Below are 20,313 nucleotides of genomic sequence, written 5' to 3'. Positions count from 1 at the left end.
CTGCTTAGTGCTGAGCTGAGTTCAATTTCTGGGTATCCTTGTTGACTTTCTGTCTCGTTGATCTGTCTAATGTCGACAGTGGGGTGTTAAAGTCTCCCATTATTAATGTGTGGGAGTCTAAGTCCCTTTGTAGGTCACTCAGGACTTGCTTTATGAATCTTGGTGCTCCTGTATTGGGTGCATATATATTTAGGATAGTTAGCTCTTCTTGTTGGATTGATGCCTTTACCATTATGTAATGGCCTTCTTTGTCTCTTTTGATCTTTGTTGGTTTAAAGTCTGTTTTATCAGAGACTAGGATTGCAACCCCTGCCTTTTTTTGTTTTCCTTTTGCTTGGTAGATCTTCCTCCATCCTTTTATTTTGAGCCTATGTGTGTCTCTGCACGTGAGATGGGTTTCCTGAATACAGCACACTGATGGGTCTTGACTCTTTATCCAATTTGCCAGTCTGTGTCTTTTAATTGGAGCATTTAGTCCATTTACATTTAAAGTTTATATTGTTATGTGTGAATTTGATCCTGTCATTATGATGTTAGCTGGTTATTTTGCTCGTTAGTTGATGCAGTTTCCTCCTAGTCTTGATGGTCTTTACATTTTCGCATGATTTTGCAGCGGCTGGTACCGGTTGTTCCTTTCCATGTTTAGCGCTTCCTTCAGGAGCTCTTTTAGGGCAAGCCTGGTGGTGACAAAATCTCTCAGCATTTGCTTGTCTGTAAAGTATTTCATTTCTCCTTCGCTTATGAAGCTTAGTTTGGCTGGATATGAAATTCTGGGTTGAAAATTCTTTTCTTTAAGAATGTTGGATATTGGCCCCCACTCTATTCTGGCTTGTAGGGTTTCTGCCGAGAGATCCGCTGTTAGTCTGATGGGCTTCCCTTTGAGAGTAATCTGACCTTTCTCTCTGGCTGCCCTTAACATTTTTTCCTTCATTTCAACTTTGGTGAATCTGACAATTATGTGTCTTGGAGGTGCTCTTCTCGAGGAGTATCTTTGTGGCGTTCTCTGTATTTCCTGAATCTGAACGTTGGCCTGCCTTGCTAGATTGGGGAAGTTCTCCTGGATAATATCCTGCAGAGTGTTTTCCAACGTGGTTCCATTCTTCCCATCACTTTCAGGTACACCAATCAGATGTAGATTTGGTCTTTTCACATAGTCCCATATTTCTTGGAGGCTTTGCTCGTTTCTTTTTATTCTTTTTTCTCTAAACTTCCCTTCTCGCTTCATTTCATTCATTTCATCTTCCATCGCTGATACCCTTTCTTCCAGTTGATCGCATCGGCTCCTGAGGCCTCTGCATTCTTCACGTAGTTCTCCAGCCTTGGTTTTCAGCTCCATCAGCTCCTTTAAGCACTTCTCTGTATTGGTTATTCTAGTTATACATTCTTCTAAATTTTTTTCAAAGTTTTCAACTTCTTTGCCTTTGGTTTGAATGTCCTCCCGTAGCTCAGAGTAATTTGATCGTCTGAAGCCTTCTTCTCTCAGCTCGTCAAAGTCATTCTCCATCCAGCTTTGTTCCGTTGCTGGTGAGGAACTGCGTTCCTTTGGAGGAGGAGAGGCGCTCTGCGTTTTAGAGTTTCCAGTTTTTCTGTTCTGTTTTTTCCCCATCTTTGTGGTTTTATCTACTTTTGGTCTTTGATGATGGTGATGTACAGATGGGTTTTTGGTGTGGATGTCCTTTCTGTTTGTTAGTTTTCCTTCTAACAGACAGCACCCTCAGCTGCAGGTCTGTTGGAATACCCTGCCGTGTGAGGTGTCAGTGTGCCCCTGCTGGGGGGTGCCTCCCAGTTAGGCTGCTCGGGGGTCAGTGGTCAGGGACCCACTTGAGGAGGCAGTCTGCCCGTTCTCAGATCTCCAGCTGCGTGCTGGGAGAACCACTGCTCTCTTCAAAGCTGTCAGACAGGGACATTTAAGTCTGCAGAGGTTACTGCTGTCTTTTTGTTTGTCTGCGCCCTGCCACCAGAGGTGGAGCCTACAGAGGCAGGCAGGCCTCCTTGAGCTGTGGTGGGCTCCGCCCAGTTGGAGCTTCCTGGCTGCTTTGTTTACCTAATCAAGCCTGGGCAATGGCAGGCGCCCCTCCCCCAGCCCTGCTGCCGCCTTGCGGTTTGATCTCAGACTGCTGTGCTAGCAATCAGCGAGATTCCGTGGGCATAGGACCCTCCAAGCCAGGTGCGGGATATAATCTCGTGGTGCGCCATTTTTTAAGCCCGTTGGAAAAGCGCAGTATTCAGGTGGGAGTGACCCGATTTACCAGGTGTCGTCCGTCACCCCTTTCTTTGACTCGGAAATGGAACTCCCTGACCCCTTGCGCTTCCCAGGTGAGGCAATGCCTTGCCCTGCTTCGGCTCGCGCACAGTGCGCGCACCCACTGACCTGTGCCCACTGTCTGGCACTCCCTAGTGAGATGAACCCAGTACCTCAGATGGAAATGCAGAAATCACCCGTCTTCTGTGTCGCTCATGCTGGGAGCTGTAGACCAGAGCTGTTCCTATTCGGCCATCTTGGGCTATGGTCAGCCCTTACCTTTACGAAGTTTACTGTTTGCTGGGGGAGGGAGAGGAGTCAGTGTTTATCAAATAAGCCTGGAAGTAAAATTATCCCAAGTATAAACTGCAATAAAAACCATGCTGTTTGGTGTATAATAGGATTTGATCTTCACTGAGTGGTTAGGGAAGGCTTTTCTGAGGAAGGGATTTTGGAATTGGGATCTCAAGGCCAATAAAGTATGAAGTTACAATGAGATAGGAGGAATCAGTTCTGGTGTTCTATTGCATAGTAGGGTGAGGATGAATAACAGTGAGGTATTGTATATTACAAAACAGAAGAGAAGCTGTTGAATATACTCCCCACAAAGAAATGATAAATGCACATGACGATGGCCGTGCTAAATACCCTGATTTAACATATATTTTATATAACATATATGTTTCAAAACATCAAATTTTGCCCATAAATATGCACAATTACAATATGTCAATTAAAAATATAATACAAAAGAATTAACTAGCTAAAAACAGGAGTGACAAGTACTCCAAAGAGAAAAAGATGCATGCATTATCCCACCCCAATTTTTAGATATTTGAGATGTATCCAATTTTGTGATAATAGAAATTATGCTACTTCAAGCATAGATACTTTTCATATTTTAGAATCCTCTACTCTCATAGGAAAAATTCCCATGATTGGGACATCTGGACCAAAAGTGTGAGTGTTTTTTAGTGTTTTTGAGACCTGTTACCAAATTTCTTTCCCAAGGTATTGTTTTAATAAAGGTACCAAAGAAATGTATTCTCTACACCCTTGTCAGTATTGGAATAGATAAATAAATATTCATACATGTATATATACACACTTATATTTCTAATACCATCCATCCATTCGAGATGTACCAAAAAAGACATTTTGGCTGAATGTAGAATGGTTGAGTGTTTAAAATCAGTATTTTATCAAAGTGAATTTCTCTTTGGTGATAGACTCATTATGAAAGAATCAATATATTTCAGATTTTTAATTATTGTGATTTTTACAGTTTGATATCAAGTGCAGGAACAATAATTTCTCAGCACTGTTAGCTGCTAGATGGTTACTGTGGTCTCTGTATTTACATATTTGTGCGGTTAAACAGATGCTCACGTTCAACTGGCATTTTAAATAACATCAGTAGCCTTTTTGTTTATAGTGGAATGTAATTCAGGAAGAAGCTTTTCTAGAAATAACTGTGTACCTGAGATTCATAGCTTGGCAAATCTCAAAAAATCCCTTGTCTTTAACTAATGAAAATGGTTCACAGTCTGTAGCAATCATTTTGACAAGCTTTTGCTTCCATTTTTAGTCTCCGCAGATTCATGATGATAAGGAATTGTCCTTTTAAAGCATTTTGGAATGTCTGTTGTTTTGAATTTCAGTTAGTGAGAACAAAATGTGTCCTAGGTACTTCATCATTTTCTAACACTTGCTTTTTTTTCTTCATGCAGTTTTCATTTTTTATTATATCTGGATTAAGGAAGATGCATTGGGAATATTGCTGTACATTATTTTTTGGAGTCTTCCCTTCTAATTTAATTTAGAGGTGGCAAGTTGACATTTTGCTTTTAATTTATTCTTGTAAGTTGTGAACAATTGCCAAATAGGACTTTTTCTTAAAAGACTCATGGCTTAAGTGGAATTAAATAACTGGAAATTAAATACAACTCAAAGTTTTTTTTAATGTCCTGAATGCTAAGATACCAAACAATCCACACTAACTAGAATTATTATTATAATAGTATCTCTCTTATTCTTTCATATATTACTTGAATTAAAAATATATAGGCTCAAAAAGAATGTATTATTATTCTTAATGTTACATAGCTAACACATTCTCTCTAAATATTTGTATTAATTATCAGCCTACTTCCCTGTTTATTTTACCTTTTAAATACACTCTTTTTTTAGACATGTAATTAACAGTTTTAATAATCATTGTTAATTATTACAGCACTTTTCTCTGGCAATATTAAATATAAACATATTTAAATAAAATGATAAAATGTTAACATTTAAAGCACATAAAGAGATTATTGCTTCAAGTTACATCTAGAATACTTAGCTACCTGTCTGATTTGTACTACTGATATTATTAACAAGTTAGATGTGATGGTCATCTATATAATCACTGTGTCATTGATCATGCACAATTTCTGCGATGCCAGCCATATAAGACTGAAGTGGACAGTCAGTGATCTAGTCTTTCAAAGGCTGAGATTGAATCTGAAGACAAATAATAGAGTTGGGCTAAAAACTGAGACCAATTTTGGTACATTGTGTGTAACTGTTCATTCCCAGTATTTTAACTGTAAAAGAGATCTTTGCAATTATTTTTAAATTTGAATTTCTTTGCTTAGATACTTCTTGTCCAGCTCAAGCCTCTATTAATTCTTTTTAAAAATGTTATAGAAAATTATAAACATATGCACAATTGGATTGAATGGTATAGTGAATCTCCATGTCACATCATTCAGCTTCAACAATGATCAACTTTTGGCCCTTGTTTCCTCTATACTGCTATCCACAAATGACCCCCTGTGCCAGATTGTTTTGAAGCAAGTCACAGACATAATATTTCACCCATAAATATTTCAACATATATTGCTGAAATAATAGAGATTTTTAAAAAGCCTACAATACTATTACCATGTCTAAAAATGTTAATGTCTTAATAATTTCAAATATGTAGTGTTAAATTTCCCTGATTGTCTCAAAAATTTTGTCTTAAAGGTTATTTAAATCAGCTTCTAGATATGGTCTGTACATTATAATTTTTTTTTAGATTTGCTCCTCTATCCTTTTGTATTTTGCAATTTATTTTTTGAAGAAATTGTATTGTTTGTCTTATAGTCCGAATTAGGCAGATAACATCCTGGTGGTGTCATTCAACATGTTTTACTGTTTCTTGTATTTCCAGTAAATTGATAGTTATATTTAGGGACTTGATCAGATTCAAGTTCAATTAATTTTGGCAAGAACAGTTACTGATGGAAGTTTTGTGCTCTAATCTTTTTCTATTACAAATGGTACTGCAGTGAATAGCTTTGTGCATATATCTTTTATACTTTTGCCAATATAGTTTTCAGATGGATTTCTATAAATGAATTTGCTAGGTCACAGGATAAATCCATATGAAATCTTGTGATGCATCTCCAAATTCCCCTCTATGGGGGTTGTATCACTTTGTATTCCCACTAGCAATATTAGACAGAACATGCTTTCTGTAGCCTCACAGTGTTTTGTTAAACAATTGAGTTTTTGTCAACCCGATAAATGAGAAATTGCGTCTTACTGTAGTTGTTTTTTCTTTTTATTTATGTTAACAGTTCTTTATTGAGTTATAACTCACATATAGTAAAATGTGTATATCTCAAACATACGTCCCAGTGAAATTTGACAAACGTATACATACATGTAACCAGTGGTCTCCTAGTTATTGACGTCTGTCTCAAAAGATGGATCTTCTCATTCAAAGAGCCTTTGTAGTATTTCAAGATACCTATTTAGGGTTTTATTATCTTGGACCATCACAATAAGCCATATACAGGAAACCCCTGGTTTCTGATTCTTTTATGAATTCATTGTTTTGGCATGTTTCCAGAGTATTTTTGAATCGTCAGCATTCTGCACAAATTATCATCCACCCTAAGTATTGACTTCATATGGTGTATTGCCCAGTAAAATGAATTGGAATCACCTAGACATCTCTCTGTTGTTAAAGATAGAACTTTAAATCTTTTTGTTCTTTTTAAGACTTTTTTTTTTCATTTTTGGCCCAAGGATAGAAGTGGAATCAATGAGTGAATTTATAAAAAAATCAGTATGTTCTGCAAAATATTGGAATTGTCTAGTGAAAAATAGTAGCTTTATTTTGACTTTTATAGTCTACTTAATTGAACTTTCCATGGGCCCAAAGGCGAGAGCATTGATTTTTTTTCAAACTATAAAAATGTGTCCCCATCTTTCACCAATGTATTTTAATTTTTTTGTACAATATGTACCAAATATGCCAAAGAAATCTAATTTTAAAAGTTGTATCTGTTGCAACAAACTTTAGAGACTGTGTATGGTAAATGGCTGGAATGAGTTTTAAGCATTCTTAAAGGGAACGTTAAAATGTCAGATTTTAGAAATACTGTGTACTTATATGCTTTTGGTAGGTAAAGTAGAGACTGCTGAATGTTTTTCTGCGGGGTCCTGTGCTTTTAAAAATGTACTTTCCTCCTAAATTTTATAATTGTAACACTCTTACCTTCTTAGGAAAATATTTGACTTTGACTTTGTATTTTTTAAAAGTAATCTTTGGGTTGTTTTCTTATACCCCTAATTTTGAATCAGTAACCAGAACAGCAGAAAGATAAACTCAAGGTTAAAGCAATCAGTGAATGTCGGCTGGAAATAGCATGCATTATAAAGATTCCTTTTTAGAACTTGTCTTCTGAAGTCTTTACATCTCCAGCATTGATCTTTTAAAGCTTTCAGGGTACTAAGTACTTTAACAGCAGAGAAATTATGAAATATGCGTATTTCATCAAGTTTCTGATTTACACGTTTGTAGTTTAAAATTGTTAATATGGAATACTTCGGTTTGGAGTACGCATGAGTATAAGTTAGAGTCTAACCAGGGAACAGACATCACTTGAGGATTTAGAGTAGAGCGGTTTTTAATGTAGGAAAATGTTTATGCAGGTGATAGCACTGAGAAGGCAAAGGACTGGGAGGCAATACAGAGATTGACAAGTACAGGAAATCACTGCCATCCGTAGGTCAGAGGGACATACAGAAGAAGCAAGGCCATGCCAAATTCCTGCGGTGTGGTTACCCAGAGATAGTTGGAACCGTAGTGGAACAGTTCAGAGAAAAGTTGGGGCAATGGACACAATGCAAATGCTCCTGGAGACTCTGTGAGAGTAGAGAAGGCAAGATGACATAATCCTTCAGCTTCTCCTTTCTTCCCTGCCTTCAGTCTCCCATCCCAGGGTCTTGCTTTGGCTGAAGCCAACTGATAGGGGTGCCTGAGAAACACAAGCTGCTCTGTGAGATGGAGCAGATCAGGCAAACAGCCAGAAATGGATCTAAGGCAAACAGATCCAGGGCTGATATAACCTTTCAGCAGAAACTCAAAATCATTAATTATGTGCTACATTTTTTAAAAGTAGTAAAATTGAGGAAAAATTACATTTAGTTGAAAATTTAGATTTCAATGCTACATGATTTTTCATATTTCTTTAAGTATCTTCAAATAAATATTTGCTTAAATTAAAAAAATTTTTTTACAAAGACGCACTTAGAGTTGAAAGACTAAAATTGTGTGTTCAAGGTCATATTTCTAGTAAGTGTTGAAGCCAGGCCTTCTAAAAACTTATCCAAGGAACCTTTCCCATCTTATGCTGAGGGATCAGATAGAAGCCAATCTAAACATCAAGGTTCTTTGTTACTCTGATATTTATGAGCTTTATAATCTTGACCACATCTTTTAACTTCTCATACATTCAATAAATATTCTCCTCCAAAAATGTGAATAAAGATGGCTATTATGCCTGACAGGGAAGATAAATCCAAAAGGGGAGAAATGAAACCTCTTGAAAACTTTTCTGGGGTTATATGAATTAAGGTATTATCTATTTCATGTATGGAAAATAGAATGACTTTGCCTTTGTTTTAATAAGTACTTTAAAAACAGTTTTTAAGTTTGTCAGTATTCCCAACCATTTTTCTTTCTCCTCCCCGCTTTAAAAAATCAAATTTATTTTAGGTAGATTTTGTGTTAGGAGATGCACGAATAAGAATTTTAAAAGAGAAACTATTTAACTTAGAAAATTCAGATTAAGCATTTCTGTTGTGAAAAACACATTCTGAAAACTTTGAAGTTGCACCTCTTTTGTTCCTCTAAATCTAGATCAGAAAAGCAATGTTGACTTCAAAGTTATCCAAAGAACAAACACTAATAAAACAACACAAGCAAGTGTGGTGGCAGGAATACCAGAGGCTGAATGAAGTCAGGTAAGAACTGGGGGACATAGTAAGAACACGTAGGAATTACTAGGAATAGCACTTATCTTGTCAGATGTTCTATAATGTTCCATGTTAATTAACCATTACAATAAAAATTTAAAGTTACGATTTGAATGTGAGTCAAATTAAAATCCTTTCATTTCCTCAGCTTAATCTGAAATCCAGTGAATATATTAATATGGCTTTTGCTTCCTGTTGGAAAGAAGATGATCTTCTGTATGTGTCAATCACTTCCACACTCCCACTCTCATACTTGTATTTACTTGTATCATACTTAGCATATTGGATTATAATGTTTTAGATACATGTTTTTTCCTACCTATAAAGTGGTAAAGATCCTATCACGGGCAAACATCTCATCATATTCATTTTTATATAGTAGAATACATAGGAGAGATGTAAATGCTTTTAATACGTGGATGAACTAATGAACAAGGAGTTCAAGTTGCAAATGATTTCTGGGTGTAAGTGCATCATGACTAACTTACTCAATTTTGCTTTTTGACTTTTGTTATTATTTCCAGCCGTCACGTAAAGATAAATTAAAATGAAATATTGATTCTACAGTTGATCTTAATTGTAATCTTTGAAAAATTAGTTTTTTCAAAGGTCAAGGCAAAAAGAGAAGACAGATGTGTTTCTCCTTCATTTATAGCTTGTATACTTGTTTTAATGATGATATTTATAAAATGTGCTTCTAAAATGTGCATTTTAAAGCATTTATTTTATATCAAAATAGTTAATTTCTGTGGTCTTATTCTAAGTAAAGTTCCTAAATGCCATTAACTTTACTTTTGACTTAGGTCTTTTTCATGTTGATGAGTTTCTTATTCTGGCAGGTGACTCCTTTATGTGAAGAAGGCTTATAATTGAAAGTGGTTTTACATTATTGTGTAACTTAAAACATAGAAAAACAAAGTTATATGGACTTCATCACCATACAGCTACTTTAAATACAATGAAATTAGACCCATCTTATCCCTCAAAAAGTCACCTTTTATGGAGTGAATGTTTGAGCCTATTGAAATTTTTTTTTTGAAAATGTGCATAACTTGAAACATGACAAAAAGGAAAGCCATTAGGAAGCTTTAATTGTGGTGTTCACTGATTCAAATTCAAGTGTAAAGGAAGACACTGGGTAAAGTTTTTTGTTTTTTTTAAATCTTGGCTATTCCACGTCTTTCTTAATGTGTATATTAAGTTGTTCTTAAGCTATGTAGAAGAGGTGTATACATATCATTATGGGAAATAATTCTTTTGGCTGACCTGGAATGACACAATGAAAATGGAGATGAGGAACACTTAAGTAATGATAACCTTAATGTCTCAGAACTTGTAAGGGCTGAAAACTGGACAAAATGAAGAATTCCACGATAAGTTTCTATGTTATTCTAGAATGCAGGCTAATTTCAATTTGTGTTCGGTGCAACTAAAAGCTAATAGCAATAGGAGATAAGTTAGAGAAATGACTACCTTGTGGAGAATTTAGGGCCACCAACAAATTAGAAGTAGTTAAAGTCCTAACAGTGTTTGTCAACCTTTAGAAATCAACATCCCCTTTTAATAAGTAAGATTCTATGCCTTACCATAAAAGACAACATTTAAGAATCTCAGGCAGGCAGAGGATAAGGGCTTATATAACACCTAACATTTGCTAGGTAATTTAATATGTGCCAGGTAATATTAGGTTGGGCAAAAGCCACAATTATTTTTGCACCGAGTATGTTAAGTCCTTTACATGTTTTATCTCCTTTAATATTTACAACGACCCTACAAAGTAGTCGTTATTGCTCTCTCGGTTTTACAGATGAGAATCTTGAGTCTCAGATGATGAAAGTTAATTTGTAGATCATAAATAACCTAGTCTGTGTGGAGCTGGGATTGGAACATTTGCCCCTAACTTCTGTGCTCTATGACCTTGGAGTTGAGTAGCTTTTTCCTTTTTCTACAGGGTTCTGTTTACATCACCTGAGATGCAATTGGTCTAGCCTTGCTGTCAAAAATAAAAGAAATTTTGCCAGGGTGTGGTGGTGCATACCAGTAGTCCCAGCTACGTGGGAGGCTGAGGCAGGAGGATCACTTCAGCCTAGGTGTTCAAGTCTTCAGTACATTATGATTGCACCCGTGAACAGCCACTGCACTCTAGCCTGGGCAACATCGTGAGACCCCATGTCTAAAAACAGCAAAACAAAATGAAAACATGTTGCCAAACTTTGATTCTTTGAAATCTGTACTAAGAAAACTAGACAAAATTTTCAAATGTAAAATTATGTTTAATATTTACATTTATACAGTTTTATTTAAATTGTGTTATGCTTAATCAAACTATACCCCTTGAGGTTTTTGACACACTTTTCCAGAGGCACTTTCTCCCTCGTTTCATTCTGGTACCACAAAGAATCCCTTAAGTTTTTGTGTGCTCGTTTGCCCAGATGATGTATTAATCTACTCAGTGCAACCACCTGCAGATAAGACACCCTGGTGAAGGGCATATTTGAGCCTTCAGGTGTCTACCTTGGTATAGATTCTTATCCTTCCAGAAAGGTGCCAAAGTTCTAAGTGGAGAATCAGTCTCCTCAGAACATCAAAAATTACCCATATCTTCATTTTTTGGCAGTTAGTATGCTCTGTTATGACTTTCTGGGTGCCGAGCTAGATGGTTTTTAAGTGCTGTGTTTTTGGTTAAACAAATCTGTTCTGGAATAACTTCTGGTTTGACTCAACCATTATGCACTCATCCTCCATGTAACAGTTGCAAATGTGATCTTAAAAATATTTCTGGCAGAAACTACCTGCTGGAAAAATAGACAGTGAGGTATCACTTACAATATCACCCCTCCTTTATACATTTAAACAAAAACCAAAACCTTGTCCCATGTAAATTGGCTTAGAAAATTATGACACAGCACTTTGGGAGGCCGAGGCAGGTGGATCACCTGAGGTCAGGAGTTTGAGACTAGCCTAGCCAACGTGGTGAAACCCTGTCTCTGCTAAAAATACAAAAATTAGCCAAGCATGGTGGCGCACACCTGTAGTCCCAGCTACTTGGGAGGCTGAGGCAGGAGAATTGCTTGAACCCGGGAGGTGGAGGTTGCAGTGAGTCGAGATCACGCCATTGCACTTCAGCCCGGGCGACCCAGCAAGACTCCTTCTCAAAAAAAAAAGAAAAAGAAAAAGAAAATAATGACACGTACATAAAATGGAATACTATGGAGTCATTAAATGATAATTATGAAAACTATTTAGAAATATCTAAAAAAAACTAGTGTTAGTAAAAAAAAAAAAAAAATCGCACAACATAAAATGTTAAATATGCCATGTTATGACCATGTGAAATATATCAACATTTAGATGAGGGCTAGAAACTTATCTGGAAAAATTAAAATAATAATTATATTAAAGGATTATAATTGCTGTTTTTTTATATTATACCATTTTAATACTGTAATAATCATAAAACTCTTTTATATGATTTAATCGAATCTGCCATAAGCAAGGGGTAGACTATAATATTTTTGGATGCCCATTTAGAGTTAGTTATGGTTTTATTCTAAAAAATGACTCTATTTTAAAAATATGTAGGCCAGGTGTGGTGACTCACACCTGTAATCCTGGCACTTTGGGAGGCCAAGGTGGGCGGATCACTTGAGGTCAGGAATTCAAGATCAGCCTGGCCCACATAGTGAAACCCTGTCTCTAATAAAAATACACACACACACATATTAGCTAGGTGTGGTGTCACATGCCTGTAGTTCCACCTACTCGGGAGGCTTAGGCACGAGAATCACTTGAACTCAGGAGATGGAGATTGCAGTGAACTGAGATTGTGCCACTGCACTCCAGCCTGGGCGATCAAGCGAGACTCAGTCCAAAAAAAAAAAAATACGTATGTACACATATGTATACATATATAAGCTCATGAAGATTTGTTGCTCTTATTAGTATATTAAAAATAAAGTATACTTCTACCTCTGTAATTCAGGGTCTCATCCTTTCTGAACTTTTAAAATTACCTCCTTGTTGGTCTAGATTTGTCTGATACCCTCCTCTTCATCTTCCATCTCTATTGCTCACATCTCCTTCTGCTCTATCTTGTTGTCTTGGGAATCTTTCTGAAACACGGATCTGAGGAAGTGAGGTCAGCCTACTGACCTTCAGTGCTTCCCAATGCTCTGGGTCCTCTCCACATGCAATGCCAGGACCTGCTGTGGGCTGGCCTTTGCTCCGCTGTTTCTTCTGCCTGAGCCTATGCATCTACCTCAGTGTCTAGCAACGACTCAAGCCATGTTAGGAATTTAGTACATGGTTTAAATGAACAGATGACAAAGCCATATTAGACTAAATATCTCTTTGGTTATTTTTTAAAAACCTAGATGTATGTTTATGATTGTAACATTTATTGAGATCACATCTCTTTCAGATGTAAAATGGAATCTGAAATAAAATCCCTTCTCAATGAAGAGAACATTGGAAATGAATGTCTTTGTGACCTTACAAATTTTGGTAAGATTTTTTTGATCCTATATTTAAAGGGGAGTTTTATTTTCAAGAATGAGAATGGGCCACTCACTTCATGTTCTTTTAATATTAACTGCCATTTGTTTTTTCTAAGGAAATCCCCAAATCTGTACTCTAATGATCTGTTTTTGGAGACACTTAAAATAATAATGTGTTCCTTTAATTCAATTTTGTTTCACCATAGAGCAAGAGCTATCAGAACAATGGTGCACATATCTTAAAAATATAATAAATCCTATTCAGCAGCTGAGAGCAGATCTAAAATACAGACAGCATCACACTTTGCAGCATTCACACCCACATATTGAGTTTAACTCTGTGAAAGTATTGGAAGAGGTTAGTATGTTACCTTTATTTTCCATAATGTAATATTTCATTTTTGTCCCAACTAGAAGAGTTTGAGATAAGAAACAAACATATGTGACTTGTATATTAGTTAATATTAATACATAAATAATATTTAAATAGAAGGGCAGCTAATTCTATCCACTAAATATTTTAAACACATGCCTGAACTCTGTCGAGCACCCTCATTTCTTGTCTGGAATGTTCCAGTGGCCTCATAACTGGCTTCCCTGCTTTCATTCTTGCCTCTCCTCCCAGTGCATCCTGGGATCTTACCCCAGCACAGGGGGATTAAGTCATCTGTTGCTGAAATTCCCCAGGGGCTCCTGTGAGTACATAAGTCCTTCTATCCACCTATAGCCTCCTTTTTGCTTCTTCAATCACATCTGCTACCTGACATTTCCACTTTGCCATAAAAGCTCAGTCACACCCAGGCTGGCCTTCTTTCTGTTTCTCCGACATGCCAGGCCCATTCCTGTACTGGCTATTTCCTCTGTCCTGTTGATGTGACTCTTTGCCATTTAGATCTTGGCTCAAATGTCCTCTTGTCTGAGAGGCCTGTGCTGAGAAGCCACAGTCACTCCCTATCACACCACCCTATTTTGACATTGCCTTCCTGCTCCTGACCCTTTCTTACATATTTTTTTATTAGTTTGTCTACTGCTTCCCCTCAATTGAGCATAAACTTCTTGAGTATAGGTGTGCTATGTTTGATAAAAATTTAGGTGGTTTTTTCTATTTTTCAGTTATTCTGTAATGTTATATTGCTTTTATAAATACTCATAAAAATATAAATGTATGCCCAGCTGGGGATTAGAGGCAAGAATGCAAGGGAAGGAAGGGGTGATTGGAGCAGAGACATCTAGTAAGTTCTCTGCATTACCACAGAGAAAATAAAAAGGTGGGTGCAGAGTGACTGTGACTGCACTGTACTTTCTGAGCTTATTTTTGGGATGTCTAGAAGCTTCATCGCAGCTCATTTGTCTGATGAGCATTGCCTACTTGGCTGGGCATCTCTTTAACTCTCTTCCACAGGTCTTTAAACTTCATCACTGATTGGCTTTTGAGAATAATTATTGTGTCTTTAAATATAAATATGGAATGAATTGCAATAATTTGCCTACTACTTGTTCCAAATGTCCTATAGGTTGACTTTGTGAAGAAACAATTGAAAACTGTCTTTGAAAGACTGAGGCTGGAGCAACAGAGAATAGAAAATGATCTTTCAGACTGGAGTATAAAGGTAAGTGTGATGTGGCTAGTAATTTATGTGTTTATCAATTTGTCGTTTATGTTAAATAAAATAATCATATACTTTTTTTTCAGATTCTAGATCATTCTTTGGAAGAAAAGACTAACCCGCTTAGTGAACTGCCCATTGAATTAGAAAGTTTGGAATGCCCATACCCTGATTTGAAATCTTCAATTCTCAGTGAGTTCTATAAGTTTACACAGAAATATCAAAAGAAGCTTCAAGACTTTAATCTGAAGTTGGAAGACATATACAGGTGATAAGATAAAACTAATTGAGTCCTGTGTAGACTTTTGACACTAACTTTTTATTTTTGTTTGGGGTCACTATACTTCCAACTTACTGTATAGTTACTGTGTAACTGGAATACAATCAATAAATGTTTAGATTGACTATTTGATGAATAGAGAGGGTTTTATTTTTTCAAAAAAATTTCTTGACATAATAGTTCTTAAGATTTTTATAAGGTTAAGACATGGGGAAAATGTCTCTTATTGAGCTCTTCACTACACAGGTAAGAAATAGTTTTCAAATATGAATTTTCAGTAACCACAACTTTTCTTTTCAAGATGTGAAGCTGCTCTGCAGTAATTGATACAATGGAAAATGTACCCATGGAATTATGTTACTTGTAATTGACTGTAATTTTATCCTATGATCAACACAGAGTATGTTTTCTAAATTTTAAAAAAATTTCTTCTATATGTTAAATTTCATTTTTAGGAAATAGATTTCTGGTTTTCTCCCAAGAATGATTATCCACTTCTGCATGGTGAATATAATGTTCAGTGATTTAAAATTCAGTTTGGCAGCAGTGATCTTCTCTAGTGTCTTCTATGTTAAAATTCACTTAGATGACAAAACCGGATACACCACTCTGAACTAGATCAATGGTCTACCTTATAGTGTATATGAAGCATCTAGGGGACATTTTGTAGGGAAACAGCTTTGTGTGCTATGATATTGACCTCAATATTTTCCCCGAAAGAATGTATATTTAAGGGACACATTTATAGTAAATTAAAATAAAAGGTTTATAACTTTGGAATGGAAGAAGACGAATATGACAAATATTTATATTTCTTATGAATTGCCTGTGAACTGCAGCTCCTCTGTATGAAACTATTAATGGTAAGAAATAAATTACAGGGGGAAAAAACTTAAATTATACCAAGTAGAGTTATTTGCTTTGGTAGCTTCCTGATCCAAACTCTTCAGTTATAGCTTCTATTGGTCTTAGCACTCTTGTCAGTAAATAGAGCTAATTCTACCTGAAGTTGGACCCCTTTTTCTGATGGTAGCTTCTCCCCATCACACACCTTTTGGTCTCCTGATAGCCTTTCCTTCCCCATATCTCTCCTTTCCTTTCTTCTTTCCTATCTTGCAGTAAAGCTGAGAAATAATAATATACAATTTACACTTGATGATTGATTAATTACATGTTAACTGGAACTCAGTCATAGTGAAGTACTAACTCAACCATGCACTACACTTAAGTCTCCAATTGTTAAATGAACGTTGTCTTCCCACTCCCCATCCCAATCTTGTTAAAGAGATTTTAGAACTCATCAAGAAAGAGGAAGAGGATTTTTTGTTTGGTAGTGGAGAGGGCATTATAATCAGCCTGATTAACTGTAGTTGTGAAGAGGGTAAATCTGACCCTATCATTTAAAGCAAGTTGGCTGGCCCAGGACCTCCTCTCCCAGATGATTCCTTATCTCCCTGAGAAAGCTGGCTGAGATCGTGGTGTTTCTAGGTTAGTAACTCCTCAAGAGGGAGGAGTTTGCCTTAGCAGTCTAAAATGGCTTTCTTCCAGAAGACTTATTCTTCACAGCCCATTTTCCTTCTTTCTTTTTAACTAAACTCAATTTCTGCTCTTTCATAATGCAACCCTGTGTGACTCAGAAACAGTTGAGATTCACAGCTACATTAAAATTACTGAAGATTAAGTGGAGGATTAGATGAATATATATCACATGCTAACAATTCTGCAGAAGGAAGAAATATTGAGGATAAAATACCTTAGGAAGGCTTGATGGAGGAAGTAAAATTCACTATGGAGTTTGAAGAAGGGGTATGCTTAGCATAGGCAGAAGACGGTGGGGAGGCATTCTAAGAAGGGAGATTAAATGACTAGACTGTAAACCCCTTGAGGACAAAGTAATTTAGTAGTTATATTTGTATCCTTAACATCTTTAAATAAATGATTGTTCAATTGAGTTGAATTTGAAAAGAAAAACAATGAAGGCAAGACATGTTATGGGAACAGTAGGAATCTACTTTGGAGGAATATAAAGTTCATAAATTCTAGTTTAATAGTCTGCTTGCCACTTATAATTATCCATAATACATTTTATTCAGATGATGATGTGTTTCACTTGATGAATATTTATTGAATAAAACTTAAAATACAGTAGTCATTGCAAGCTCCCTGGTAGGGGGTTCAACAGACAGATTAGTTTAGTATATGGCTTTGCCTCTAAGAAGGCTTGGAATATTTGGGGGAAGAAATGTATATACATGTACCCTGACCAAATAAAAATAACATGCAAACGTCAACTAAAGAAAATATTTTATAAATATGCTGGCAGGAAATAATGAAGCATCAATAAAAACTGAATGAGGTTTCAGGAGTTGTGTCTTTGAGAAGAAAGAGTAAAAGAGTGATTTCGAATAAATACAGAGTTGGTGGCTATCAGTAGTCTGTGGCTTGTGAGCAGTAAGGCATAAAAGTATACTGTTCTACCTAGGACAATGAATTATAGGTTCAATCATAACATTATTTGTACTTCCAGTTTACCAGTATCTTCACTACTTTGATATGGCCTTCTCCCCTCTTTGTTCTAGTTATTGGGCTCACATAGATTGTGTTCATGTATGTGGAAGTGTGTGCATAGTTTAGACAGTTGTGTACTGCTATGCCATATGAAAGTTGAAATATCCAGGGGGCATTGTTTAATTATAAAAGGTTTTCATTGGCTAAAGGCAGTGGACATCATGGTTATTCCCAGTGTTTATTCAATTCTTCCTATTTTATAGTAGCTCGCTGGTTTGGTTTTAAATGACTCCATCTCTAGATCCAAAGGTAGGCAGTGATTGGGAGTATGTACCCGTCAGTGCAACCTCATTTTCCCAGGTCACAGTGACTAGCTAAGGGAGGTCTAATCCTCAGGAGACGATTAGGTGAATATACATCACATGCTGATATGGTTTGGCTGTGTCCCCACCCAAATCTCACCTTGAATTATAATAATTCCCACATGTCAAGGGTGGGGCCAGGTGGAGATAATTGAATCATGGGGGCAGTATCCCCCATACTGTTCTCATGGTAGTGAATAAGTCTCCAGATCTGATGGTTTTATAAATGGGAGTTCCCTGCCACAAGCTCTCTTGCCTGCCACCATGTAAGATGTGACTTTGTTCCTCCTTTGCCTTCTGCCATGAGTGTGAGGCCTCCCCAGCCATGTGGAACTGTGAGTCAATTAAACATCTTTCTTTTATAAATTACCCAGTCTTGGGTATGTCTTTATTAACAGCGTCAGAACAGACTAATACACATGCTAATATTTCTGCAGAGGAAAGGAACATTGAGGATAAAATAACTTAGGAGGATTGATGGAGGAAGCAAAATTCACTATGAACTTTGAAGAATGGGTAGGGTTAGCATAGGCTACCCTGAGCAAAGCTCAGGACTTTTGTTAGGTGCTTGTGAAAAGCAGTAACTTTTCTGCATGGATGTTACCAAGAAAACACATGGCTGACGTTGCTACTGGCAGTCATTTGGTGACCGAAGGAAGACAGCCTTTGAAGACAGGGCAGGGCCTCAGGATTCCTGGAGAAACTGAGCTGGTGCTTTATTTGAATGGCATGGGAAGTCCACCTCACTGCTGGAATTTTAAGGGCCATTGGTCCAATTATTGTCTTAAACCAGTGTGACTTGGCTTTCTAGTTGTTTGCAACTAAAAACATCCGTAATTCAATACGATAATTGGTTTGGCTTCAAAATATCCATGACTCATGGAATTAATCTGAAAAATTATATTAAATATTCCAATTTATTAGGAAGATTAAGCTTGTAAAATCAGCCAAACTTTAAAAATGAAGATTAACTAATGGTGGAGGGATGGGACTTGCGCAGCCAAATATAAATATATATATTTTAAAATCAAAATAGATTAGAAAGTTCTATGTGACTATGGAGTGTGTAGCGGATCAGTGGAACAAAACAGAAATAAAGCAGAAAAATATAATGATTTAATTTACAATAAAGGCTAATTTCAAAACTGGGGTAATATCAGATTATTAAAGAGATAGCATTAGATAATAGGCAATTGGAAGATAAGGTTAGATCTCTTCATTCTATTCGACTCAGTAACCTCCAGGTGCGTTAAGATATGAAGAAAGAAAATCATAAAAGAATGAGATAAAAATAATAAATAATCTTGAAGTAGAGAAGGCCATTCAAAGACTATTATTTTCAGTGAAACTCGTAAAGAGTTTAAATAAATACAATGGCATAAATATTTTTTAAAATCTAGCATAATTGTTACTCAGAGAAGTTTTAACTCTAGAAAATAGAGACTTCTGGTTTTCAGTCTAGCATGTAGAAACATAGTTGCCACTTGCTTCTAACAACAAATAAAAAGCTGAACAAACTGAAAAATCAGATGTCTTTGATCTATCAAATAAGTGAGACCACAGCACAAAATGCTTCCCCCAAAATTGGAGAGACAGAAAGATACAAAGAATTACAACTTACTGGAGCAGAAATACATGAGCAGAAACCTCTGCAGGAACCGGTAATGAGCTAAGAAACCCTGAACCATAATTCATAAACTGCTAGAGGCTCAGTGTAGACAAATCTGAGAGTTAAAAACTCCAGGAGGTCCCAGTCATAGGAGGCAATCCACACTTTTGTGAGTTTTACTCCAGGAGCTATATCAGGTTCTCACTGTAAATATCTGATAAAAATTCCCTTTTGCTTCTGGCAGCAGGAGGATAAAAGGAACCAACTTGATCTATGCATTCAATGCAATCCCAGTCAAAATCCCAGCAAATTATTTTTTGGATATTGACTGGCTAGCTGATCGTAAACTTGACGTGGAAAGATGAAAGACCCAGATAGGCAGATCAATATTGAAAGAGAAGAGCAAAGTTGGAGGACTGATACTACCCAACTTCAAGACTTACCATAATCAAGATTGTGTGATATGACCAGAGAATAGCCAAGCAGATCCACAGAACAGAAGAAAGAACCTAGAAATAGGTAAAGGGATCAATGCAACAAGAAGATCTAACTATCCTAAATATATATGCACCCAATACAGGAGCACCCAGATCCTAAAGCATGTTCTTAGAGACCTACAAAGAGACTTAGACTCCCACACAATAACAGTGGAGACTTTAACACCCCACTGTCAATATTAGACAGATCAACGAGACAGAAAGTTAACAAGGATATCCAGGAATTGAACTCAGCTCAGGACCAAACGGACCTAATACACATCTACAGAACTCTCCACCCCAAATCAACAGAATATACGTTCTCTTCAGCATCTCATCGTACTTATTCTAAAACTGACCATCTAATTGGAAGTAAAACACTCCTCAGCAAATGCAAAAGAATGGAAATCATAACAAACAGTCCCTCAGACCACAG

General features: G+C 36.5%; 1 protein-coding gene across 13 annotated transcripts in view; it reads left to right on the top strand.

The window, feature by feature from the left end:
• CCDC148 (coiled-coil domain containing 148) overlaps positions 1-20,313 on the top strand; it is a 320,462-nt gene that overhangs the window by 104,751 nt on the left and 195,398 nt on the right. For 8 of the 13 annotated variants that reach the window (XM_063791234.1, XM_016949853.3, XM_054679053.2 and 5 more), the window contains 5 exons: positions 8,424-8,527; positions 12,960-13,042; positions 13,242-13,393; positions 14,550-14,645; positions 14,729-14,910. In XM_063791234.1, coding sequence (XP_063647304.1) covers positions 8,424-8,527; positions 12,960-13,042; positions 13,242-13,393; positions 14,550-14,645; positions 14,729-14,910 — 617 coding nt within the window. The remainder of the gene's footprint in view (positions 1-8,423; positions 8,528-12,959; positions 13,043-13,241; positions 13,394-14,549; positions 14,646-14,728; positions 14,911-20,313) is intronic. The other 5 variants (XM_054679057.2, XM_063791235.1, XM_054679056.2 and 2 more) reach the window with 3 other exon arrangements.

The sequence above is a fragment of the Pan troglodytes genome, chromosome 13 (assembly GCF_028858775.2).
Source record: "Pan troglodytes isolate AG18354 chromosome 13, NHGRI_mPanTro3-v2.0_pri, whole genome shotgun sequence".
Classification (NCBI taxonomy): Eukaryota; Metazoa; Chordata; class Mammalia; order Primates; family Hominidae; genus Pan; species Pan troglodytes.
Note: the sequence above shows the minus strand (reverse complement) of the source record. Positions and strands in the feature narration are given on the sequence as shown.